We start from the raw sequence: 27,472 nt of genomic DNA on the forward strand, positions 1-27,472 counted from the left end.
ACCCCCTACCTCCCTGTGAGTCTTTGTTCCCATGTCCCTTTCTCAGGGAGGTGTCCCGGGAACACCCTATTCAAAATCACCCCCCCCAGACACCTCACAGAACATTACCTTTATTTTTCCCCATAGCATTTATTGTCATTTAACATGTCATATATTGGATGTCTTTATTTTGTTTTTTATTTGTCCCCTCTACTAGAATACAAGCTCTCTTGGGAAAGGGATTTTTGTGTTTTGTTCACTGCAGTATCCCCAGTGTCCAGAACAGTATCTGGTACATAGTATACACTCAATAAAGACTTGCTGAATGAACTGCCCACTTCTTCCCATGTCCACTCCCCTAAGAAGTTTTAAAAATTTCCCTCTGCCTCTTGCCGCCTCAGTTTACTGACCACTTGTATTGCCTATAGTAATATTCTGCCCCAAATCAATAACTGGCATGTTATCAGAGCGTAGCCTTGACAAACTTAACACAGACAGTTGACATTTATGAAAAAACTTACAAATGTCAAGTACTTTGTAGGAGAGAGCTATTTCTTAATTCTCTACAATCCTTAAAATGCCCATAACTCTAATATTTCAACTTTTGGGAATTAATTCTAAGGAAAATAAAAGAAAGTAAAAAGATTTACGTACTGAGATGTTCAAGGGTGATTATAAAAGTGAAAGACTAGAAATGAATTGAAATCCCAACAATAGGAGAATGATAAAATTAATTATGGCAATGATGGAAATCATACAACTAAGATATATGTTTTTGAAGGCTTTTAAGGACATGGGAAAATGCACGCAACATTAAATGTTTATAAGGCTAAAAAAACTTTATTATGTAGTATGTCATGTCTTTGTTCAAATATGTATGTAGACAACGGAATGTAGGAAACTATAAATCTTAATGACAGTTATTTCTGAGTGGTGGGATTATGGGTGATTTTAGTTTTTTATTTACATTTTTCTAAGTTTCTATAATGAACATATATCATTTTTACGATAAAGCATTTATTTATATGCTTTCACCTACGAAGAAGTATTGTTTACATAATAAGGATGGTAACAAAATTAAATCCTTATTACTTTTTAATATAGTGCATTATTATGGGTAAAAAATTTTTTAAAACAGTAAACACGAGAGATTCTGGAACTTTTAACTCTGCCTTTCGCGTGTTGCAGGGAATAAAGAAAGTGGCATCTTCCCCAAAAGAATATGGAGTTGAGTAAGAGCACAGATAAACTACTGGAAATGTTAAATTCTGTTTGATAATTGTCTTTCTGTAATCACAAGAGAGGAGGGTGAAAAACCCTTTTACTGTTAAATTATTACTTGAAAAAGCTGAAAAAGAGGAAATTCTGAAGCCAGGAAAGGGCAAACTCATCTTGCACAACAATGCTGATGAATGACAAAATCAGTATGACTTAAACACAGTTATTCAAGGGGTGGTATGAAGCGAAAAGGGAGGGAAAAGGACTTTTCTTTCATTTTGAAATTCAGCATCAGGAAGACACAAGGGCAGGAAGTCGGATCTTTTTTCAATTCATTTGAAATGATAAGGTGAAGACAGCATGTCAGGACTTTTAATTATATGATGAGAGGAAGGAAAGGAGGGAGAGAGAGAAAGGGACCAGGAGAAACTTGTTTTTATATGTTAAATGATGAAGAAGAAAATGGAAAACTAAAGGGGAAAAAGACTTTAAAGCAGATCTTGAGAATGAAACACAAAGACTACAAGGCAAGTGCCAACATTTTATGCCGGAAAACAGAAAATGCAGCACACTTGATCAAGCCCGCAGCCCTTTCTTCCCCATGGCAGTGGGTGATGCCTGGTGATGCAGGAAAAGATAAGTCGCCCTCCTCAGCCTGCACATGTGACCTCAGGTCACAGTGGAGCCCGGCTGGGGCCGGTGGGAGGGGCTGGGAGTGGTGCTCAGGGTCACAGAATAAAGCCTTCTTTTTATGCTCCTTTTTAGCCCCACTTCCTAGGGGCTATGACCTAAACAAGGTATGGTAGCAATCTGGGGACGTCTGCGGGGAAGAACATGCGAGAGCTTTGGAGTGAGACCCTCATTAGCTGTGGCATCTTCGCCCAAACCTGGACCTTAGTTTCCTCACCTCCGAAATGGGATTAATAACACCTGGTTTTCAGAGTTGTGAGGCTTAAATGAAATAATATATCTAAAATCCCTAGCCCAGTGCCAGGTATACATAAGAGCTCAAAAACTGTTAGTTCCTTCTGCTCTACAATGTGAGTAGAAAAACTATCCTGAAGAGCAAGAACACTGTACATATTACACTCACACTTCAGTCCTCTTGAAGCAATGTCAGCCTAAAATCCCCCAAAATCTACCCAGTGCAATGGCTGGATCCCTCCCTTCCCCAAGGACAATGGTTCCCTGGTTATTTTGGCCGACATCTTAGGAACTTTTCTCCATACACACTCTCTGCTTTGGTGGTGGATGCAAATGTTCTTGGAGGCAGTAATGAACAGGTTAAAGTTGAGAGGATTTCAAACATGTCTAATCCAATAAGAGGCTTGGTAAAACATGCGTTATCACTTAAAGAATAAATGTTTAAAAATAGAGCACAGATGTGAAATTTGAATAAAAAAAAAGAGAGACAGCACATGAGAGATCTTCTTGGCATTTGTACGCTATTCTCTGTTTTGGTCACCTTCAGCTAAGCCTGTTATTCTGATGTGCTCTGCCAACTGCTAGATACCGTAGGGGTGCTTCAAATTACTGAAGCAAAGCTGGCAAATCATTCTGAAACTTAAAAGTCAGACTCATCTTTCCCTTTGTGTATTTCTAAACACGGGGCAACACGATAGTAGAGTTGGTCAAGTTTTTCTCATTAAAAAGGTGTACTTAAAAAACAAAAAGTAAGTTTTTCTAAAACTAGCACTTGCACTAGGATCTTTGAAAACTTAAGAGAAAGTACTGTGGCTGAATAGGCGTTTGTCACAGAAGATAGGCTATGGATTGCCAATCATAAAATTCACAGGAATTCCTGCTTATGAAGGAGGCATTCCCTGACCCCTCCAGCAAGCAAACATTTTTGAACACTGGTAACATCTCTGCACCAAAAAACAGCAATTTGCCCTGTTTTTTGTTTCATGAGCTAATATCTGTCTTACTGGTGGTAGAGATGATGAAAATCCAAAGCTCAAGAAAAAGTTAATATCTCTTTCTATAGCCCCAAGAGTGCACAACACAATCCCACCAAAGGTGCTCCATAAATGTTTAGGGAAGGGAACTAAGTGATTTTTAAAACATGGCTTTGTTAAATGAAAGACTCAGAAACTGGTCCACCAGAGTCAGCTTGATGCTCTGGGAAGATGCACTTCTAATAGGGATTTGCGAAACATATTGAATCACAGATTAAATACTTCGCCTCCACAACTTTTGAGTGCTACTTTGTGTTGCAACCGGCAAACTGAATGGATTACCTGAGTATCGGCTTGAGGCACCAGCTGCCTAGAGTGAGGAATGTCTCCAGGCTAAGAGAGCAGACTAGTGTCCTGACCAATTACTTGAACACTAAGAGGAAACTGTTTTCAGTAACACCGAGCAGTTCAGGTTTTACCTCTACGAGAATGCCCTGCCCTTGGCCCGCCAAGAGGGATCTGAGTATTTCTTTTTTAAAAAGGCATTCTCGAGACACGCTGTAAAGGCACTTTGCATTGAAGTCAATGATAAATAGAGATGTGGCTAGATTCTACCAGTGGGACATGAACAGCTTAAACCAAAGTGAGTTTACAGTGAAAACCAATGCATTTGCATTTCAGCAATTCGATCTGGGGCAAGTCTGCAATGCATTACAATGCTGGGATCAAATCAAGCTTTCTGGAACTCATCCAACCACAACAAGAGGCTATGGGAACCCTACTGCATGGAGTTCCTCCACTGCTGTTTAATTGTGCTCACCTCCTGAACCATAAAGGGTAATTAAAAGTCATCTGCATACAATGCAATGGAAGTGTAAATAGGAAGCACAACCTTGTGTGGCCTCAAGTAGAGGAGGAAAGAAATGCCTGATCAACCATCCCACTCAGGTGCTTCCCACTTTCCCTGACAGGATGGTTTTACCTCTGTCTAGGTAAAACTAGGATTTTGACTAGGATCCCATCCTGATAACCAGCTCTCCTTGGTTTTGACTAGGATCCCATCCTTACAACCAGCTCTCCTGAACACTTTCCAGGGCAGCCTCCACCTTCTCCCATTCTTGGCCACACCTTTTAAATAATTCTTGGAGACAGTCCTATGACCTTCTGGACAACATAGGGGAGGGGGAGACTCTACCCAAATAGACTACACTGTGCAGATCTGGCATAGCCTCCTGAATGTTGACCTGGACATAGAATTTTTCTTCTCTGCAAAGTCTGGGGGAAAACACAGAGAACCAGCGGACTAGTGTCCTGGTCTTAACACCTTCCTGCTCCCAACTGACCAGTGTGTTTCTTGGTAGCCAAAAACAATGCCCAGAACTGGTAGGAAAGGGAAAAGAAAACCAAGCACAATTTATCTCTGATCACAAAAGTATTCTAACCAGTTCTAAGAAATAAGCTGGTTCTAATTTAAACAAAACAATAGTGCCTGGCCCTCATTTTGAAAAGGCCTTTTCATCAAGGATGTGCATATCACTACTTCAGCACACAGGGTAGCATTTGGGAATAAGGCTTAGGGGGTGAGATTTAGTCTTAAGCTTTCTTCAAAAACTCTTTAGCAACAAGAAAATCCAATGATTTCAGAATTAATTATTTTGATGTCAGTCCTTTTTTCAAGGGTGGAGAAAAAGAGTTAGGGGGGATTGGGTCCAATTCACAAAAGAAAGTAAGACAGTAATTTTTAATAATAGTTTTTAAAACTAGTCTCCTTAGAGAAAGGACAAAAAAATCAAAAAACTTAACTTACTCCCAATTGAGACACTCTCCCCAAATTGCAAAAATCTGGAAGCCAGATTTTTTTAAAAAAGAGCTGGAGTAAAAGTGTCAGAGGTGTGTGCTTGTGAAGAAATGGAATTGGGAAGAATATGAAACTATTCTTATACTTATACGATAGACTTATACGTCTACTACCAAACTATGATTAATCCTTTATCTTCTTTTATGCAACAAGTAACAGAAAGTTAATTTGTACTGCTCTCTTACCTTTAGTCTGTGCTCAGCCTAGAACCAATCCAAACGGCAACACCTGAAAGTGTCATAAAGATTCTTTTGTTGTTAAGCATAGTTGCAATTTCTGAACTCACTTCATATCACCTTCTCTGGCTCTCTTGACAGATGTTTAACAGGAGTTTAGGTATTTCTAGGCAAATTGATTTATGAGACACAGAAGTTTTCAGGGATGAAATGGAGGGGCTCCCTTCATAACAACAAGTAATCTCTGCCACATCTGGAAACTCAGTGACATTTTATTCAAGAAGAACCCCCAAATGTGGAGGGGATTTGAACTAAAATACAGTGAAGAGATTCAGAGGAAAGGTTCAAAATGGCCACCACTGCAAATAATTCAAGTAAGGGAAAAGACATCTCTGTAAAGTGTCTTGCAACATGGCAAGAAAGGACGTGGCACCATTTTGTGGTCATCATTTGGCAAACAGGTCTCATCTCTTCTACCAACTCAATAGGTGGTGGCTGCCTAGAATATTGGGTTGAGAAGAATCATGAGGCTAAGTCTTGTCTAAAGCCGTGATTGATCAATGATGTCTCTTTCTTTACTAAGTCACCCTGGTGATTCACTCACTCATTTATATATTCAACAAATATTTGCTGAATTCCCACTCTGTGCTAGCAATTGTGCTAGGCCTGGAGATAAACGGTCAGCAAAAAAACTCATGAGGCCACATTCTCAGTCCTCACAGAGCTCATAGACTTGCAGGGCAGATAGTTACTATTCAAACAATCACAAAAACAAATGCAAAATTACAACTGTTACAGTGCAATTAAGTGATGTACACATTCTACACGAGTGCCAAGTTGGGGATTTGACGCAATTGAGAAAGTCCCAGAAGGCTTCCCTGAAAAAGTGATGTTGGATTGAGATTAAATGGGTGAATGAGCATTAACTAGGTGAGAAAAAGAGGCAAATGTGTTCCAGGCAGAGGGAATTGCATGTACAAGGCAGAGAGCACACTGGCTTGAATTTGTCTTTATCCTACCAGCAAGAGAAGCCAGGCATGGTTTTTCAAGCAGTGAGGGCTGGAAGGTGATGAGTGTATCATGAGATTTATCTTTAGAAAAGATCATGCTTCTGCCCAATGAGGTTTGAGAATCTCTGGCCTGGCCTGAAGGCTGGCTGCACTTCTCCAAGGCACAGCCATTACCCTGTGCAGGGCAATGGCATGGTGGCCACTATTGTCCACCTGCCTGCCTCCTCACAGCAAGAAGAGTGCAGGATTTGGATTCTAATGGTATCTTGTTGAGATTGCCAGAATGTCAGGGAGGGCATTTTGTCAAAGGGCTCTGTTCCTACTCGAAAATCTTATCAGCCACGACAAACAAATTCTGACATTAGTTCTTCTTTGTGGCTCCAAATGGAAGTGGCAATGCTTTTTAAAAACGCAAGCTAAGCTCCAAGACTCCTTGGAGGCTGGAGCCAGAGGATTTGAAGAGTAGGCTCAATAGGGCAGCCCTAAACAGGGCACTCTGAGTAGTACCTGAGAGAGTCCTCCTTGTTCTGAAGCTGCATGGCTGGTATATTCTGCTTCCTAACTACAGAGAATTTCTGCTCCAGAATATACCACTCTTAGCAGATCCTGCACAAGAGTCCTACCCCCCACCCCATTACTGCTCTGACAGCTTGCCTCTTCACCTCCTTGTCTACTCCACTCCAGCCACTCTGGTCTCTCTGCTTTTCCCCAAACATATCATCATGCTCCTGCCTCAGGGCTTTTGCACTGGCTGTTCCCTCTGCAAGAACACTCTTTCCCTAGATATCTACAGGGCTCACTCTCTCACTTCCTTTGAGTCTTGGCTCAAATGTCTCCTTCCCAATGAGGCCCACCCTGTCTACCTACCCTATTTTACATTGTCACCAGACCCTCAGTCCTACCCTGGCATTCCTGTTCTTCCTTATACTGGTCTATATTTTTCTTTTTCTATTTATTTATTATGTTCATAGTTTATGGCCTTTCTCTTCCACCTCCCCATTCCATCACAAAGTAAGCTCCATGAGGAAGGGGTCTTTATCTATTTTGGTAACTGATGTATTCCAAAAACCCCTAGCATTCTAATACACAGAAGGCACTCAATGAATAGTTCTTGAGTTGAACTCCAACATGGCACTTGGTCTCCCCAAGCTGCCCATCCCCTCTTACCCTTGCGCCCCTAGGCAGCTTGGGAACCACAGGCTGAGGGATTGGAACTTGGTTTCTCTGATGACATCTGTGAGGCGTGGGGAATAATCTATGGCTCACAGCATTGCTTTAGGGAGGCAGTATTCAGCCTAGCTAAGAGCAAAGTGTCAGTACTCCGACAGCACAGGGCCCAACCCTGCACTGCAAGTATGAGTGGTGTGATGGTACTCGAGTCATTTGGTCTCTCTGAGCCTTGGTTTAATCAACGCAAAATTGGGAATGATGCTTTCCTCATTGGGGCAGGTAAAATATCTGTTGTGGATGAATCCGTAGATCTGGCAGAGAGCCTGGCACATAGTAGGTATGCAATACATTGGTCGGTTGATTATTAGGAAAAAGAGATAATGTCTGTAAATTTATGTATACATAAAGCACTTGGCATAGAGCCTGCCATGTGGTAATCATGCATTCAATCGCACAAAAAATATTTATTGAGTGCCTACTATGCGCTTGGCAAAGTGCAATAACTGTGGGGAATAAGCTACTCATGTTCAGTCACTGGGAATGGCGTGGGCAGTAGAGAAACCCTCTACATAAGTCAGGATGAGCTCAAAAGGCAGCCTGAAGAGGACGGCATCTCTTATGAGCCAGTCTGCCTCAGCATCCCCAAAGAACAGCGGGCAGATGAACATCCAGATCTGACGCCTTCTTCTCCCATTGGCCTGGGCACCTGAAAGAGCTCTGCTCTCCCGAGTCAGTCATGCGTGTGATGACAAATGCGGGCTGGGACTCGTCCTCCCAGGGGTGCCCTCTCTGATTGACGTCTACCTGGGCTGCATACACAAACCAAGCTTAATAAGCACGATGGGCCTCTTCAGTGCAGGCTGGGAGCTGGGGTCTAGGGTTCCTGACATATCTGTTCATTGCTCCCCAAGTGCTTGGGCTTTAGGAGAGGGAGGATCAGGAGAGCTTAGGTGCCAACATCTGTCTGCTCTTTCTCCCACAGTTCAAGAATGTGTTCCTTGGGGTCAGCCCCGTGGCTTGGCGGTTAAGTGCCCACGCTCCGCTACTGGCGGCCTGGGGTTCAGATCCCGGGCGCGCACCGACGCACTGCTTGTCCGGCTATGCTGAGGCGGGGTCCCACATACAGCAACTAGAAGGATGTGCAACTATGACATGCAACTATCTACTGGGGCTTTGGGGAGAAAAAGAGAAAAAAAGGAGGAAGACTGGCAATAGATATTAGCTCAGGGCCAGTCTTCCTCAGCAACAAGAGGAGGATTGGCATGGATGTTAGCTGAGGGCTGATCTTCCTCACAACAACAACAACAAAAAAATAGAATGTGTTCCCAGTTAGCTGTCACTCCCAGGCTTATGAAAGACAGCAACGATGAAGTCAAAATCAAGCTACCTCTGAGGGTTGGTGGCGATAAAATCAATTAGCAGTAGTAGTAGTAATAGCAGCTCACACATATAGAGCACCTATTGTGTGCAAGGCACATGCAAAGCTCTTTAGAGACATTATATCTCACAACAACCCTTTGAATTAGGTTATTAACCCAATTTACAGAGGTTGAAACTGAGGTTCAGGGAGGTTTAGTATCTTGCCCATGATCACACAGCTAACAAGTGCTAAAAGGAGATTCATCCTAAACTGTCCAACTCTAGATGGCGTCTGCAAAATCCATTTATGGTTGTGTGGCTAAGGGTCTCTGCAAGCATCATGGTGTGTCTAGCTGCAAAGCCTGAGCAAGGCACCCAACCTCTCTGGACCTCTGGTTCCTTCTCTACAAGAGCATCAGCCTTCGGTTTTGTTGGGAGTTGATGAGTTAATGTATGTAAAGCCCTTAGACCCCATGCCTGGCACATGGTGAGAGCTCAAAAGTATTAGTAATTATTGATGTGATCAAATAGCCTAAGTCTAAGAGCTTTAGGCAGAATCCACTCTTTGTAAATGGCTGGAGAACATTCTTAAATGGGTATTTCAGCATCTACTTCAGGTTTACAAAGATAAGGGGACCTCACAATTTCTGGAATACCCTCTGCTTGTCACTCTGAATTCCTTCCTGAACCTGGTGGGGCATGTGTAGACTCAGGGGGACTATGCAAAACCCAAGCTCTATGGCTTGGTCCCCTCCGTGGTGGGGACAAGCTGGGTGTCTTGGGCTGGTTACTGCACACTCTGAGTTTCAGTTATGCCCCCTAGAAAAGGGAGAGAATCCTGGCACCCCCACCACAGGGCTGCTGTGAGGACTGTGGGACAAAATCCCCAAGGGACTCTGGATGCACATCCTGGCACAGAGTAAATACTCAATAAAAAGGGGGTGCTTTATAAGCAAATTAATCATTATTCTTAGAATCTTAATCATTTGTAACAAGGATACATAAATTCACATGCTTTTTCTTGCTCCGAGGCTGGTAGGGTGTGGGGAAAAATTTAAATCTAAATCACCAAGGAGCCCATCCTCCTCCTTCACTGGCTCTTTTTCCACAACAGCCATTCAGACTCTGCCTTAGCCCAGGCGGGAGCCTAACTCTGCATGGCTGGGGTTTCCCAAATGTGCCCCATGATACCCAAAACCAAGCCTGTCGCAAATAATGAAGGCTTTGTGCAGCTTCCCAGGAGCAAATTGAAGGGCTACACTCAATCTTTCCTGGAATCCAGGAGTGCATTTTCATGATGCTGAGAAAGAAAAAAAGCAGCCTTAAAAAAATTCCTTATTGGGAAAAGTAGAGGGAATTTGGGGACAAAGTACCTAAGAGACAGAAAGAAAAGTATAATCCACCATGCCTGAGAGTAAGGCCTCTGGCAGCCTTGGCTTTGCAGCATTGCCAGGCCATTTCAGAAGAGCTGGCCCTCTAGGCTGGCCACCAAGTCTGGAACCATTGGGAAACACACAATAAATGAAATTACATTACAAATCAAGATATAATGCTATCACCTATGATCCCAGACTTTATGGCCATTGAGTACTGGAAATCATTAAAAGAGGTGAAGGTCAAGATAGGTTGCAGTTCTTATGCACCCCCACCCCCCGTGGTGGGGGCAAGTGTCTCCTTAGCAGCTGACTGACCTGAGACCTTTGGATCATGTATGCATCGTAGCTGGACCCGTGGTACTTGGCCGTAATATCTGGGCTGTAGCCAGCATCACAAGTGCATGGTATATTCGAGCTCGGGGGCTGTTTTCTAGGTCTATAAACCTGTGAGAGAAAGCTACAATGGTTAGGTGCAGGAGGGGAGGGCACAGGGCTCACAGGGATGGAATTAGGAAAAATCAAAGAAGGAGGCTTATCTTAAATATCTGTGGCCAAGTGGGTGGAAGACCAAGTGTAGAAGATGCACAGCCCCAAACAAAGAGGTCAGATGTAAGCGGCCCCCAACCCTAGGGCCAGCACTAGCGAGGCATGCCGCTCTGTGGAATGACCTCAATGTCTGACAGGGACTGGGACCCTCCCTCTGCAGGAGAGGGTGCCCAGGCATGCAGTGGTCTCTCTCTCTCAGCAAGGCAGCCCCACAAGAAATGGACTCTGGTTCAGGGCCAAAGGATGTCTTTTCCTTCCTGAGGAGGGAAAGTGTTGGCCCAATTGTGAGGGGAGGGAGCTTATCCCTTGGGGCTTCCCTTCCATTGACCTTGCACACTGTGCTCAGCCCAGACCACCCTAACAGGCAGAAAGCAAGTCCTGGGGGCTGAAATCGACGTGGAGACACTCAAGTGGTACCACGTGGCATTTAGAGAGCTTCAGAGCCACATGCGGCCCTAGCTAAGATGTGGCAGCTATCTTGTGAGACCACAGACCACTGAGCCATAGTATCTGCTGAATGGGTTTCATAATGAAGCTAGAATCTGAGTGAATATCTTTAACCATTACTTCCAAAAAGCCTCAAGTTATATATGGAGGAGAAATAATATCTGAAAATTTCAGGGACGATTTTGCAATATGCTTCAGGTGCAATTATTTCCATTTAAGCCACATGCAGAAAGCAAAGAAATTTCTGCACAAGTTAGGACTTTGTCCCTTCATCCTTTTCCCTCAGAACAAATACAGTGGACTAGAGAGGAGGAAACACAGGATAATTGGGTAAACAGGTAAAAAAATATTTGACTAAATAATGGCCGGGGAAGTCTCCAAGCACAGTCTGGCAGTGCTAGGGGCCGGGAGATGTTCCTGGGCTGAAGGTCCTGGAGGAAATAGTTGAAGAACCAAAGCTGGAAGTATGGAGAGAAAGAAATCTGAAGAACAGGATAAGGGGAGTCATTTACAGGGCATAGAAAGTGAGCAAGACAGAAGGTAACAGGTCCAACAGGAAAGAAGGTGCCCAGACTTTAATTTGTAGTTTTTAGGATTTAGTCAGAAGTCATACAAAGTCCACTGAAAGGAAGAGAGCTGAGAGCTACTTCTGGGGAGATGATACTAACACGAAAGAAAGGAAAACAGAGCAACTTGCAAACCACACAAGCCCAGGCACATGCACATAAACACAGAAAAGCAGTAAAATGGTGTCCCAGCAACAACTTGGGCCATTTCACTCCTACCTGGTTTTAGCTGCTTGAGCCCACAGGAGGGACATGGGAAAATGAAGAGTGGCTAACCCCAGAGAAAGCACCCAACGCCCCAAACCCAGCAAAACACACCTCTTGTGCAGGAGACCCCACCTGCTGCTTTAACTGATGCACTAGTCGATCTTTTTCTCGCTTGAGGGCCATGACTTCTTCCTGTGTCTTTTTCTTTTTGGAGGCAGACAATTCCAGCAAGGCAATGTTTGCATCTTTTTCACTGATTGCCGCAAGCAGTGCTTCCTGTCTGGTAAAATAAAGATTATTGTGATCATTTTTATAAAATGAAAACAAAAAAACCAATTGGCATTTATAGTTCAAGTGAGCCACAGAGTACTGTCTCAGTGGGAAGGAATTACGGATAACGTTTAAGACAAACTACCTCCTTGACTCTCAGAATGAACAAAGGTTGGTTCAGAATCCCTGAGACCTACATACTGTGTCCTCTGAGAAAGCAATCTTGCAATGGCTTCATAGACACCACTGCATATTAGGAATCGAGGGAGTCAATCTGAACATTCACTTCTAACACACTTTCATCCATCTACCCATTCATCCATATAGTAATCTATCCATCCATCTATCCATCCATCCATCCATCCATCCATCCATCCATCCATCCACCCATCCATTTGCCAAGTAAGGTTCTAGGCACTCCAAGACAACCCAACAAAACTAAGCAGCAATTTCAATATCAAGTATTATTTTTTCATGCAAGATTTTCTCTTGAAGGCAGGCAGAGATATTTACTAGGGTCCCCTTGCCATTTTCAGTGCAATTAGTGATGCTCTCCTGCCATTCCACCAAAAATCATTCCTTCTTCAGTCTTCCTTTTCTCAGTAATTACACCACCATCCACTATGTAGCCCAAGCTGCAAAGCTAGAAGTCATCCTTGATTCCTTTCCTTCCTTCTCTACCCAGAGCCAATCCATAAACAACTTTAGTTGGTTTTGCTCCAAAATACATCCCTTTATCTAAACTAATCTACTGATACCAAACTTCTCCCAAACAACATCATCTACTCTCAGAGCTCACTCACTGGTCTCCCTGGTACAGAAACCAAACTAATCTTTAAAAATATTACAAATCTGGATTTCACCATTCTGTTGCATGAAAAGTCCATTGCAGGCTGGCCCTGCGGCTTAGCGGTTAAGTGTGTGCACTCCGCTGCTGGCGGCCCGGGGTTCGGATCCCGGGCGCGCACCAACGCACCGCTTCTCCAGCCATGCTGAGGCCGCGTCCCACATACAGCAACTAGAAGGATGTGCAACTATGACGTGCAACTATCTACTGGGGCTTTGGGGAAGGAAAAAAAGGAGGAGGATTGGCAATAGATGTTAGCTCAGAGTCAGTCTTCCTCAGCAAAAAGAGGAGGATTAGCATGGATGTTAGCTCAGGGCTCAACTTCCTCACAAAAATAAATTAAAAATTAAAAAAAAAAGTCCATTGCATCACCCATTAGACTTGCAATTCAAACGCTTTACTGATGCCTGCAACCCGGTACACCAACTGGCCCTGACCACCTCCCTGAGATGGTCTTGTCGCCCTTTTCCTTCCTCGATCATTAGGCTCCAGCATATTTTGTTCCTGAACTCTTTTCTAGTCCTTGAAAATGTTATACTTGTTCTTACCTCATAAGCTTTTCCTTTTCAATTCCCCATGACTGGGTGCCTTTGCCTCATTCAGCTCCTCATCCTTCAGGTCTCAACTCAAATGCATCCTCCTCAGAAAAACCCTCTCCAGCTGCTCTCCCTAGCAGTATCTCCCCACTTTCCACCTCATGTCCAAGCCACCGGCCTGTCACATTACACTTTTTTCACAGAACTCGTCACTATTTGAAAGGATCTGAGATACTTGTTATTTGTTTGCTTTCTAGACTTGACACTCCATGAAATTGGAACCTCATCTGTCTTGTATATCACCAATTCTCCAGCTTCTAGAAGAGCACTGAGTACAGAGTGAGTGTCAAAAATGCTTGTTCAAGGAATAAATAAGTTCACTTTGCACTTTTTAAAAACTTTTGACCAACAACATTTTTCATGGAAATAGAACAAAGAATCCTAAAATTGATATGGAACAACAAAAGACCCCAAACAGCCACAGCAATCCTTAGAAAAAAGAACAGAGCTGGAGGTATCACATGCCTTGATTTCAAAATATACTACAAAGCTATAGTAATCAAAACAGCATGGTACTGGCACAAAAACAGACACACAGATCAATGGAACAGAATTGAGAGCCCAGAAACAAACCTACACATCTACAAACAACTAATTTTTGACAAAGGAGCCAAGAACATACACTGGAGAAAGGGAAGTCTCTTCAACAAGCGGTGTTGGGAAAATTGGACAGTCACATGCAAAAGAATGAAAGTAGACCATTATCTTACACCATACACAAAAATTAACTAAAAATGGATTAAAGACTTTAATGTAAGACCTGAAACCATAAAACTCCTAGAAGAAAACACAGGCAGTAGACTCTTTGGTATTGGTCTTAGCAGTATCTTTTTGAATACCGTGTCTCCTCAGGTAAAGGAAACAAAAGAAAAAAATAAACAAATGAGACTATATCAAACTAAAAAGCTTCTGCACAACAAAGGAAACCAATTGACAAAGTGAAAAGACAACCTACCAATTGGGAGCAAATATATAAAGAACTCATACAAGTCAACAACAAAAAAAACAAACAACCCAATCAAAAAATATGGACAGACATTTTTCTAAAGAAGATATACTGATGGCCAAAAGGCACATGAAAAGATGTTCAACATCACTAATTACTAGGGAAATGCAAATCAAAACTAAATGAGATATCACCTCAAGCCTGTCAGAATGGCTATTATTAAAAAGACAAGAAATAACAAGCGTTAGAGAGGATGTGGAGAAAAAGGAACTCATGTACACTGCTAGTGGGAATGTAAACTGGTGCAGCCACTATGGAAAACAGTATGGAGATTCCTTAAAAAATTAAAAATAGAAATATCATACCATCCAGCTATTCCACTTCTGGGTATTTATCCAAAGAACACGAAAACACTAATTTGAAAAGATATATGCACCCCTATGTTCACCGCAGTATTATTCACAATAGCCAAGACTTGAAAACAACGTTAAGTGCCCATCAACAGATGAATGAATAAAGAAGATGCGGTATATATATACAATGGAATACTACTCAGCCATAAAAAAGATGAAATCTTGCCATTTGCAACAACATGGATGGACCTTGAGGGTATTCTGCTAAGCGAAGTAAGTCGGACGGAGAAAGACAATTACCATATGAGTTCATGCGTATGTGGAAGATAAACAAACAAACAAACTCATAGATAAAGAGAAGAAATTAGCAGTTACTAGGGGGGAAGGGGCGGGGGAAAGATGAAAGGGGGTAAAGGGGCACATGTGTAAGGTGACCGATGGCAACTAGACTTTTGGTCGTGAACATGATGCAGTCTATACAGAAGTCAAAATATAATGATGTACAACTGAAATTTATATTATGTTATAAACCAATGTGATCGTCCTTAAAAATTAATTAAAAAACTAAAAAAAAAAATATTTTGAAGACACCACTGTACAACTCTTTCTCTCATTGTTTTTAAATTACAATGCTTTGATTCCTGGTTAACCTCTGATAATTCTTTACTCAGAAAAGTATTAAAGCTGCCTCCTGGGCCAGCCCCATGGCTTAGCAGTTAAGCGCACGCACTCTGCTACTGGCAGCCCGGGTTCAGACCCCGGGCACGCACCGACGCACTGCTTCTCTGGCCATGCTGAGGCCGCGTCCCACAGACAGCAACTAGAAGGATGTGCAACTATGACATACAACTATCTACTGGGGCTTTGGGAGGGAAAAAAAAAAGCTGCCTCCTCCCATTTTATAGTCCTATTTTCTGACAACATCTGTCACATATTGTAACCCGGAACTTTGGGGGACCATTTTTGACTAGGAAATGGCTCTCCTGGTGTCTTTCATTTAGTCCTCTTTCTACTGAGGAAATCTTGTCCCAACCATGTGTGTCACTTCTGCAACATTCTAGATACCTTACAAGTCCCTACAGCCCCAGGAAAGCCTCCATATTGGGTACTTTCTTTGCACATAAGTCCCAGGACTAAAACCTGGTTGTGATCCTGTTTTGTCTTTTTTTAATCCCCATCACCAGACCAGGCCCCCTCCAGATGTTTAAACAAGATGGTCATTATTTGGATCTCAGATTTTCCCAATCTTCACTGCAGGGATTTGTATGGACTTTTCTGGGCCCTGCTAATGCCAGGCAGCAGGAGCTTCTGTCTGAGGCTCGATCAGACATGTGAGCAGCAGAAATGTCAGGAAACATCTCCACTTTCCAGAAGAAAACCAGTGCAGCCTGGACTACCAACAGCAGCATTAATATCCAGCTTCACAGAGCCTGTCTCCTTCTGGATAACATCTTGAGACAATAGACATACTTGTCGTTCATAGCCAGTGCATATTTATACATAAGGCCAAGCTGAAGGGGCTGCATGGACTTAAAATCAGGGAGAGCCCATTTGCTATCTACTCCAACTTGGCTACAACACACCCAAGGTAAATGCAATATTTTACCTCACTCCTCCCCAAACTGAAACGTTCAAGTGAAGCTTTTTTAATGGAAACAACGTAAAAGATCATTATTAGTAAAACTAGGGATTGACAGCAAATTATGGTCATCTCTACAATTAACTCTTTACAGCTATATGCAGCCACTTAAAATGCTGATGAAAAAAACCCAATGATACCTGAAAACAATTATGTTTGTTGAGAGACAATTCTCTGTGAGTCTCGTATTTCTGCACATTTTACAAGCAAAGGCGCTATCTTCTTTTCTCACAATCTTTCAAGAACGTTTGTATAGAGAATAGCCTTGGAAGATAGAGGCCATATCTCCCTTAGGATCAGAGGGTAGACATGCTTACTGCCCTGTATAATAGTGTCTCTCTCCAGAGCAAAGCACAGGCATATTACTGCCCATTATAAAAGATTCAGGTTCCCTAAAGTCAGGGTTGCTCTCTTTTAATGAAACCCACTGCACGTACAGCTATTCATCTGGCCCATCTGTCTTGTCTCCATGGGACTTGGGGAAAGGGGAGTTGACATAAGTATGCAGACGCTGCTCTCTGCACGTCGAGCAATAAAGTCCTTTGTCTCTGACCCGAAAGTCTCTGGTCATCTGCCTGCATCCATGAAACTGAGGCAATTAACACATTAGCGTAACAGGCAGTAAAATGTCAGCATGCCAACAGGGAAAATCTCAGACCCTTCACAGTTCTTGACATGCAAATACATATACAATAAGATTCTCAAAACATAAAACTATATTAATAGAAAAAAATGGGAAGGAAATATACCAAAATGCTAAGAGTCATTATCTCATAGTGATGGAATGGATAGGCTAGTTTTTAGGTTTTTTCTATCTATATCTTTTTGCATTATTCTTCCCTCCCACAAAATATCTTAAGACTGAACATTAAAAAGTTGCAAATGAAGCTTTTGAGTCACCAAATAAACTGCAGGTACATGCTTCAAATACTTGGCATATGTGAAATTTGCTCATTTTCCCATCAAGGTATTTATGTTGTCTCTGTCCCTCTCACTCTTTATGCACAGATAAGTGTAAACACACATACTTTCATATACACTCACATCTGGTACAATCTATATCATCTCCCACTTGGACAATGGCAATAATCTCCTAACTAGGCTCCCTATGTCCACTTTCATGTCCCTATGTCCTATGGCCCTTTTTAACCTATTTTCCTCTTCCAGGTCAAAATTCAGAACTACATAGCTTTAACAATTGCTAAAAGTCATCATCAACCTAAAGAATGACCCTTCTAAACTCCTTTTCCCCTATAATTCTATAACTTAGACTTTTCAGAACTTAACATGTATTTCTCCTCTTATAGTACGAGCAAATGTCCCTCTTATAATATCATCAAACGTCCCAATAAATTAATCTCTAACTCTCAGTTTTGTCGATCAAAGGAAAACATATATCAATTCCTAATTCTCTATAGATATTATCACTAAATACAGCCCCAAATCTAATTATTAAGATTCAAAATACATTGAAAATCATTTTTATAAAAGTATACATTTAAAACCACTCATCAACATTAATACCAATACAAAAAAAACCATTTTGTTCTTCATAACGTTTTCCTTACTGCATTTTTTGTCTTTTGTTAGCTTTTGGCTAACAAATCTGTTTTATAAGTGCTGGTATTATACAATGATAGAACTCTGAATAAAATTAGTATAACAAGGATTATATATATCTTAAAACCCTCATCTAAATATGGGCTATGAATTAATGACAATGTCTTCGAAAATATCTTGATTGCTATCTACATTCAATAATTCCAGTCTACTTAAATCAAAGAGTAATTAGCAGAAGATAATAAAAATATACAAAGCTAGAAAAATAGGAACATTTCACGCTTTTTAGAAAGACGTTCTGAATATGTTAAAGCTATATCTGGTCATTATCTATTTGTAGAGGGGTGCCAGGCAAAGCAAACTCTTAATTCTAGGCTGACAGAGCCAGTACACCTTTTTTTAAGCAATAAGCTTTCTAAGATGAATTTAAAATAACTCTTCATTAAACTGATACATTTTAACTAATAATTTAAGTCACTGGGAGCTAATTCTGCAGGGTTATGGGTTTTCATTATCCCTACTTTGAAAGTCAGGGGTTTTTTTGTGAGTGAGGGATACCAAACATGGTTTTTAAAGATTAACTTCATCTGCCAGCCCTACGTCAGGTTCTACACTTCCACGATTCCCATAAGCCGATCTGCTGATACATCTACTTAATGCATCTAATGACAAATACTTTACTGAAAAAACACAGAGGCCTGTTTTGAGAAAATGGCAAACATTGTAATAGATTAGGAAGCTTAGATTAAACGTTCCTGCTTTTTTTTTTTTCCAACAGGGAATTCTGATTCAGCTTTTGAAAACTGGGAAAACAAATATTGGCAGTTCTGATGCCTCCTTTACATCTATATCTTTTAAAAAAGACTCAAGTATAAAGAGTGTACTAGTGACAAGACACTTGGATATAAATTGGAAATGCAAAGAAAAATCCTCATTATTTTCCCCATCAAGTGAACCACCTTCTAGATTCAAGGCCAGATTTATATTGCTTCAAAAATTGTCACTGTCCCATCAACCTGAAGAAAGTTTCTATATGCCTGAAATCACTTTCAGCACTTCATTTGTCCTTTAAGCAACTTCACAGACAACACGAAAAGAACATATATACTCATCTTCAGACAGTTAGTGGGGTTAAGTATATGCCAAAGGCTTGCAAATTATCTTTAGAACACTGCAATGCTCCAGTATACAATTACTAAGGTGATCTGTCTATGCCCCAAAATGTAGCTTAAAATATGAAAAGGAAGCCCAAATATTCTAGAAAGGAAGATAAGATAATGCAAAGAGAAATAAATCTATGAGTCTGTTGAATGCCAAGCTACGAAAGTGGACCATAGACAGCATTTTATCAAAGTGCAGCCTAAACAAACGTCAAGGGGAATAATTTCTTTAACAAATATGGGCAACAATGGAGTAAAAAAGGGGGGAGTTCTGTGCCCTCGCATGCATTTAGTCAGGGTTAACAATGGATAAAAATATGCACGAGAACACATTTAATAACCCTAAACTGTCATTCAGTTTGTAGGAGGTAGTCAAGATACAGCTAATAAAACACCAAAAAAATGGTTTTAGCCACCCTGAAAAAAAAAAAATCCTTGATGAAATAAAACAAAAGAGGACTGAAGGGCGTCTCCTGCCAAGATAAATGCCTTCTTTTGAGTGTTGCCTGTGGCTAACCTTCACAAAGAGAGCTCGAGAATCCTCTGATGATAATACATCACTACGTCACTTATCACAGTCAATTTAAAAGGGAGCTTTATAAACATTTCTATTTCACTCCCTGTTCTGTCGTTCTATTAATGATGACTTGAGCTCTGAGAAAGGGTCTAAAATTAATTTTAGGAGTTGTAAATGAGGCAGGGCAATTAGGAACTGTTATAAATTGGATTGGGGGGAGAAGCATTAACACAGTTTTTTCTTGTGGGCTCTTGTTTTAGTTAGCTGACCCATCTTTAGGAACACATTCAATTACAAAAGCAGATGCTTAAAAAAATGCATTCCATTAAGAAATGTTTGGATAATGACATACAAGGGAGAACCTACATTATGTATGGTGCTCAGCCTGCAGTCATGTTCTAATCATACTGTGGGAAAAAAAAAAATTCCGTTCAATCAACTTTTTCCAGTTAATTACTGTTTTCTTTCCCTCATGACCCTGAATCTTCAACCGTAAGTTCAGTAGGAGGTGACTTAAGACAGACGGTGACGAAAGATCCTGTTCAAAACAGCCTCTCTCTCACCCCTGGGGTGAGGGTGGGTGGAAGTTTGCTGTGATCAACCCTGGAGATAGATGCTCATTTGCCTAAATTTTAAAAGCTGTATTTTCAAGTGGCATCTTGAAAAAGAAAAGGCTTTTGATATCAATTAATATCAACACTACCCACCAGTAGAATGATGTATTGTGTATGCAGAAGGGCCCACGCAGAAAGAGAAGCTGCTCACACGAGGTGGAGCCCACAGGGTAAGATATATTTGAACAACCACGAGTTTCAGTAAGGACAAAGAACAGACCAGATTTGTAAAGGCCAGGCTTTGGCAGCCCAGACTCCTTAATGCGGCTTGTTCTCTGTCGCCCACCGAAAACTGACCTCAAGAAATAGTTTACTCCAATTACGAAGAATTCTGTCTTTGAAACCTAATAGCACACGACTGGAATTTCCTAACACAGGGGGCATGGAGTCTTGTGGAAGTTCTTTGCTCCATGCACCAGCTTCTACCCCACTACTCGCTCAGGGCATGACCCAGTGAGGCAGCTGGCCCACCCTTGGCCCATCCTCCAAGCGCAACTGGGCCAGGAAGCTCTAAAGTGGCAAGATTCTGTGCTTCAGGACACTAAGATGGCAAATGATGGCACCTCTTGGCATCCTGCTACAAAAGGGATGTTGGTGAGTCTGAGGCCAACCGATTTTCCCATATGGAAAAGGCCCAAGTCCAGAGAAGGACAAGCGCCAGGAAGAGCTACTGCCTCTATCCTAAATCGCTCTCTCCATTCCCATCCCTTTGGAAAACTGATAAAAAGACAATGAGGGATGGGAGGGACCACTGTCCAGGTCCTGGTAGAGGATGTGTATGAGGTATTACTGATTACTGTGTGCCTGATCCACATACACACACAAAAAAATAGAGAGAGAGAAAAATTACTTCTTTTGATTACCTGAGCCTATTATGATTTTTTTTAACTTACCAACACACATAAAATATCACTCAAGTCCTTAAGACTTGATTAAGGTATCGATTTACTGCCTGAGCTTTGAAATCGAAGATACCTGGGTTTGAATCTCAGCAACATCTTTTGTTTCTGTCACCCTGGGCACGTTACTTTACATCTCTGAAACATAGATTTCCTCATAATTGAACTGAGAAGGATAATAGTAACTCTCTCTTTGATCGTTGCGAAAGTTAAATGTGATAATGCGTGTAAAGATTCTGTTCAGTGCCTGACATGACCACACAAATGTTAGCAATTACTTATGATTATATAACACAGACACCACCAAATGTAAATGTTCAAAAGTTTTGCATTATTTTCTACCGGGCTCCACTTTGTAGTAAACATATCTAAACATGCCAACGAGTCTCTCATATTCAAGATATACTCTCTGAAATTAGTTTCGGTTAAGCTGCACAATTGACTTTTACGAGCTGATGTCTGTTTTGCAAACAAACTTAAAGGAGAAAAACAGAGCTTGAGTGTGGAGAAGAATCTGTTCATCATAGAAGAGTTGCATCCCAGACCAGCCAGGTCCAACCTGGTCAATAACTATTTAATATTATTCCACCCAAACTGATAGAAAAGGCCACACAGAAGTGGGCAAAACGTGATTTCATGTAGTATGAGAAATGGAAACGTGTTATGAAAACTGACCTTTTAAAAGTCAAAGTCAAGTGCAAAATCTAACCAAAGTTAACCAACTTCAAAACAAAAATTCTTCCATTAAAAAAAACTTAAATAAAAATGGTAAATTTCGAAGCAGGAAGGGCAAGTGAAATGAAGGGAGTCCAGGACCTACTAGCATACCAGGTTTTAGTGTATAATGTTCCATGATGCTCATTCATTCTTGTTATTCCCAATCAGTGATGAGAAGGCTTCTCTGTTGACCATTTAATTCTGCCAAGGCAGCTTTCTAGGTAAAATACACCCAACTAGACTCCTTCAAAGGGTTATTGGTGATTGATACCAAGAAAACTAAATACATCTGGACTTCACCGGGGGCCAAAGCTTTGCCCAGCATCCACCTAAATTAAACCTATTGTCCATGGATGATCAGTTACTGTCAAGTGACTTGCCTCATCACATTAACTTTTTTGTTGGAAATGAACAATTGCCAGAAAACAGGTCACTGATGTCAAGGATTAGCCCCCAGAACATCCGATCAATTATTTTTTTCTTATTGGTGGGATGTATATGTATGTATGCTTGTGTGCATATACTTAAGTTTCCCAAAAGGAAGTATATTTTAATTTTCCTTCTATTGTACATTTAAGGCTACTAAGATTTGTCAGTAAGTCTTTGCACAGAACAGCAAATTGCCCTCCTGTATCTTGAACTAAATATTTCCCTTCTTAATTTGAAATTTTTGTGTTAAATCAAACCTCCCTTTGTTTATGTTTACATGGAATAGAACAGTCCCATAAGCTAAATTATAATGAAAAACAAAACAGATTGTCATGTCATTGCTGCAAGAGGGATAGAAGCAGGAGGGGGCACATTCCAGAATTTTGTTAATGCAACATTTGAAGAAAATCAAATTAAGATTCTGTGGAGCAAATCTTTGTAGAGAGAATTACAAAAAAATTGAGTTTGTTGGAAGTGTCTCCTTTGAGAGAGTTCATATTCACGGGAAGGAAAAAGGCCGTTGTGTTTCTGCACGGCGGGAAGGAAAGAGAGAGTGGGTGTTTGTGTGTGCTGTGAGTGACTGTAGTGGCTGGGAAAAAAGCAGGTTTCCAGTAGGGGCAGGGAGGCATGATACCCAACAGGGAGGAGGGCTAAACAGATTCCCATCAACCTGAAGCTGTTCTCCCATGCTGTACTGGCCACGGAACTGAACAACAATTCAAGATAGCCTATAGGAGTCTTTCTTTGGGAAGCTGATGGCTTTCGGAGCATCCTCAAAGATGCAATTCCTCATATAAATGTCTTTGAGAAGTCTGGATTTTAGGTCTGCCATCTCGTGGCCATTGCAATAAATACTGCCCTCTTCCATTTTTTTCCAAAGTAATTACACCTCTATAATCTGTATTCTAAAAACATACCGCAAAGGGTGCTTACTAAAAAAAGGAACTTTAGCCACAGGAGTGCTCCATGATGCAGAGAGAGCTAGGGCATTTCACATTCTAATTCCCTTTCTGCTCACATTTTTCATTCCTTGATGAAAGCCCAGATTCAAATTATCATTTATCAAATTATCAAGTAATCATTCAACATAGAATTAGGCCTGCTGAGAAGTTGGTTAAGAGGTGATAGGCATGTTTTAGGTGCCTATTTTTTTTTAAAGAGATAACTTAATGGACACATAGTTGCTTCCAAATAAATGAAAGTCTCACCATTTCTGTACTTGCCATAGATTTGCTAGAAGAGCACACAGAATAAAACAGATTGTAAATCCAAAGGAGCTTCATACCTAAAAACTAGGAGGATATGTTTTTCTGGAAATAACTTAAAGTCCAAATGACAGAGATCAGAAATACACAATTCAACATTGTGAGGGAAAGAAGTGAAACCAAATTTATCACAGTTCCATGTGGGGAAGAAATTGCTAAAATGCTGCCACGAAAACACACTGAGCCCGTCTAATGCACACTCATTAACCACTTGTTGAATGTGTCAATGGGAGAGAAAGCAAATGCTCGTGGCCATTTTCTTGGCAAGGTTTCATCAATGTATCATAACCTCTCAACTAAGAAGAGATGCAAGAACATATTCAATAACGATAAATTATTTTCAGAGCCCAAATTCCAGCGGTATATAACTATGCATATACATACATACACCTAAAGTATTGCATTGCTAAGCAACTGATTTAAAAGACTTGCAGAACAAAGAGCTGCAAAAATCAGCTAGTGAATCCAGAAATATGAGAAGTTATACCAGTTACCTGAAATTTCTGGATTCATGAATACAATACATGGGACACTACCAGCGTGCTCCTTCTCAGAGGGTGAGGGAATGAGAAACCAGACAGCGGATGCAGAATGAAAGAGTCTGGTAAACTACCTGAAAGCACTCCACATCTGGAAAGAATCGTGGGGGAACCAGCCCAAGACACAATGGTATAGAAAGCAGTCTCAGATTTACAGTATGGGTGGCCTTGTGGCTCATGGAAGTGAAATTTCCACTCCGGGAGGAGCGATCACTAGAAGCAGGAACATTTCGGATGTGAAACTATGAAGTCCAGCCTGAAGCAACTGAAATGAACGTGTTCCTCTGGGGTAGCTCTTCACCGGCCACACAAGGAAGAATAAACAAACCAGATGATCAGAGTCCAGTTCTTCGATTCCTTTGACACATATTAACTGAGTGCCCACTGCATACAAGGTACCAAGGAGGAAAGGACAAACAAGAAGGCTCAACCCCTGCTTCCGTGGACTTTACCACACAGCAGATGCCAGACACTCTCCATCCACACAGTCATGAGATGAGCTGACCCTGCAATGATGCCACAAAACACAAATAAATACCCTTCTATTTCCATCAGGAACAAATACCAGATCATCAGCAATGCCATGCAAAGACGATATTCTTGAATCCTGCTTACTAATCCAAAGGCTGGGCATAGGATTCCACATGGCATTTCCACCCACATGTATCAAATACTGAGATAATCAATTCAAAAGCTCCCTCCCATCTTGTCCTCTTCATTCTGAATGTCTAGTGAAATCCAGTTGCAATCTAGAAGGTCAAAAATAAACAAATAAATAGAAATCCGAAACCTCATATTCATAGCTATTAGGCTAAATGATATGAAGTGCACTTTTTTTGTGGATCAGAAACAGCTGAATATCGGCAATTTCCTGAAGTTAACCTAATAGTTTTCTTCCATAATAAAAGGCAGTTTTATTGGTTTCTTTGTTTGCTTGTTTATAATACATGTCCATAGATAATTTTAATTCTTTATCACTTTCTACTCTCAAAGACTTAAAAAGTTGAGGCAATTCCCTCTCCACAATATCCAACTATTATCCTACGTGTACCCAAGATTAACTACTAGAGGCAATTAACCCAGTCTATAGGAGAGAGCCTGCTGCACAAATCAGAGGGATAGGAGGGGAACTAGAAGCCCAGAAAGAAGACAGAGCTCAGTCCCTTAATGGGGGCTCCCAGACCTGGAAAACCACTTAGTGAGAAACTTCCTGGTGACCAGACCCCAACCTGACACTGATTACCACTCCCCAAGATACTGACCTGTTGACTGATTGCTTTGAGATCAGATCATCTATCTCCCGGGACAGCCTTGGGGCCGCCCAGACCCACTGAGCAGCAATAGAGCCCCTTCCTTTAGATTTGAACTTCAAGTCACAGGGCATAAGGCAGGAGTCAAAGAAGAACGGGGTGTAGAACTCCTAACGGGGTTTTCCAAAGTCTCATTGATGAGAGGCTCCCCTAAAAAAGCATCCTTGAGGATGGCGATACACTCATGGGTAGTGGCATAAAAGAACAGTCTAATGTCAACCAGAGTCCTAATCTCCACCCACATCTGAAGACAATTTACTATGAACAAAATACTGTGCTAGGCGCTGTGAGAGATGAATAAGGGAAAAGGCTTGCGAATTCTTTGGGTAAATAAAGCAAATGCATATGAAAAATTAAATCACAAATCAAAAGATAAATAATAGCTGATTAATGACTCCATTGTTAGGATGGAGGATACACAATTATTAATAGTTATAATTTTGTTGACCTTATGCATATGTGAGGCATAAGCAAAGTATATTGTTTCATTTAGTCCTCTCAAATTATCTTCCATGGATAAAGTTACTAATTATTTCCTATTGTGAAGTTGAGTAAACTGAGTCTATGAGATTTAAGTAGATGCTCAAGGTCACATTGCTTTTAAATGGTGGAACTGGAATTTGAATTCAAGTCTGTGTGCCTTGGTCATTTTGCTAAAATGCTTGGTGGTAAGAAGGAAGAAACATTCCTTTGGTCTGGGATGAAGGGGGTAGGCTTCACAGAGGACAGGAGTGATGGTTGAGTGTGAAGGAGGGCTGGACTGGAGGGCTGTGGAAGGAAAAGACGGGCTTCCAGACAGGGATAAGCATCTGAGGAAAAGCTAAGAGGATTCAGTCATTTAAAATTACTTCTCTCTTGCTTATTTAAGACTATTTCCAGCTGCATAACTTCCAGGGATGTTAGAGTACCATTAAGGAAAAAGTGTGGCCAAATTAGGTAATTCCTAAGTGCCAACCTGAAGACTGGTACTGGCTTGTGCTGAAGTTTTCGTACATGCATGTACACACGTACTCACATACACATATACAAGCACATAGACACTCATTCACACATGCACACACACATGGGGACATAGACAAATATTGTGGGAGTAAGATCGCCAACACCCTTTCTAGGAAACAGCAGCCTTTTATTCTGAAATCAAGGAATGTCCTTCCTACTTTTTGGTGTTAAAATACCCTTTTATCAAATGATGGTGACAGTAGTTAACACTTGAATAGGCTTATTTAATTTAATTAGCTTATTAAGCTTTATGTTGTTTTCAAAAATATTTTTCATATTATTGGTCCCTGATATCCAAAGGAAAAAAAGCACTCATTTGGTTACCGAATATTATTATAGTTATGGTATGTTTGAGCAACATTTGGGGCATTCCCTTTGGTCCCCCTTGACTCTGCATAGATGGGGGCTTGTCTTTCCTTTTGAAAAGTGCTTGACATTTCCCTAAATATTGCTGAGACTTCCAAGCAGGCTGCCTTGCAAAAGTCATTGTTGTTAGTGCCATTAGGTCAATTCTAACTCCTAGTGACCCTGTGTACAACAGAGCAAAACCCTGCCAGGTCTTTGTACACCATCCTCTCACCTTCCAGTGTTATATCAGACAACGCTCGGCTGCTATTCATAGGGTTTTCATGGCCAATTTTTTCAGAAGTGGGTAGCCAAGTCCTTCTTCCTAGTCTGTGTTAGTCTGGAGGCTCTGCTGACACCTGTCCACCATGGGTGACCCTGCCAATATTTGAAATACCGGTGGTATAGCTTTTAGCATCACAGCAACACGCAGCCACCACAGTACGACAACCGACAGACAGGTGGTGTGATTCTCTGACTGGGAAATGAACCTGGACCATGGCAGTGAGAGTGCCAAATCTTAACCACTAGATCACCATGGTTGGCTTATAAACATCATGTTGAACCCCAACTGTTCTTACTAAGTGAACATTCCTTTGACAACAGTGAAGTCTGTTTCAGATATCCTTTCCTAAGGATATAGGTGAAGAATAA

General features: G+C 41.2%; 1 protein-coding gene across 11 annotated transcripts in view; it reads right to left on the reverse strand.

Moving 5' to 3' along the window:
• The window catches only part of ERC2 (ELKS/RAB6-interacting/CAST family member 2), a 907,015-nt gene that overhangs the window by 206,500 nt on the left and 673,043 nt on the right, over window positions 1–27,472 (reverse strand). For 9 of the 11 annotated variants that reach the window (XR_009222735.1, XM_058561371.1, XM_058561351.1 and 6 more), the window contains 2 exons: window positions 11,943–12,090; window positions 10,360–10,488 (listed from right to left, as the gene is read on the reverse strand). Coding sequence is in view for 10 of the 11 variants with exons in the window: in XM_058561371.1 (XP_058417354.1) it covers window positions 10,360–10,488; window positions 11,943–12,090 (277 nt within the window). In the remaining variant the exon portion in view is untranslated. The remainder of the gene's footprint in view (window positions 1–10,359; window positions 10,489–11,942; window positions 12,091–27,472) is intronic. The other 2 variants (XM_058561400.1, XM_058561380.1) reach the window with 1 other exon arrangement.

The sequence above is a fragment of the Diceros bicornis genome, chromosome 2 (genome assembly GCF_020826845.1).
Source record: "Diceros bicornis minor isolate mBicDic1 chromosome 2, mDicBic1.mat.cur, whole genome shotgun sequence".
Taxonomy (NCBI): domain Eukaryota; kingdom Metazoa; phylum Chordata; class Mammalia; order Perissodactyla; family Rhinocerotidae; genus Diceros; species Diceros bicornis.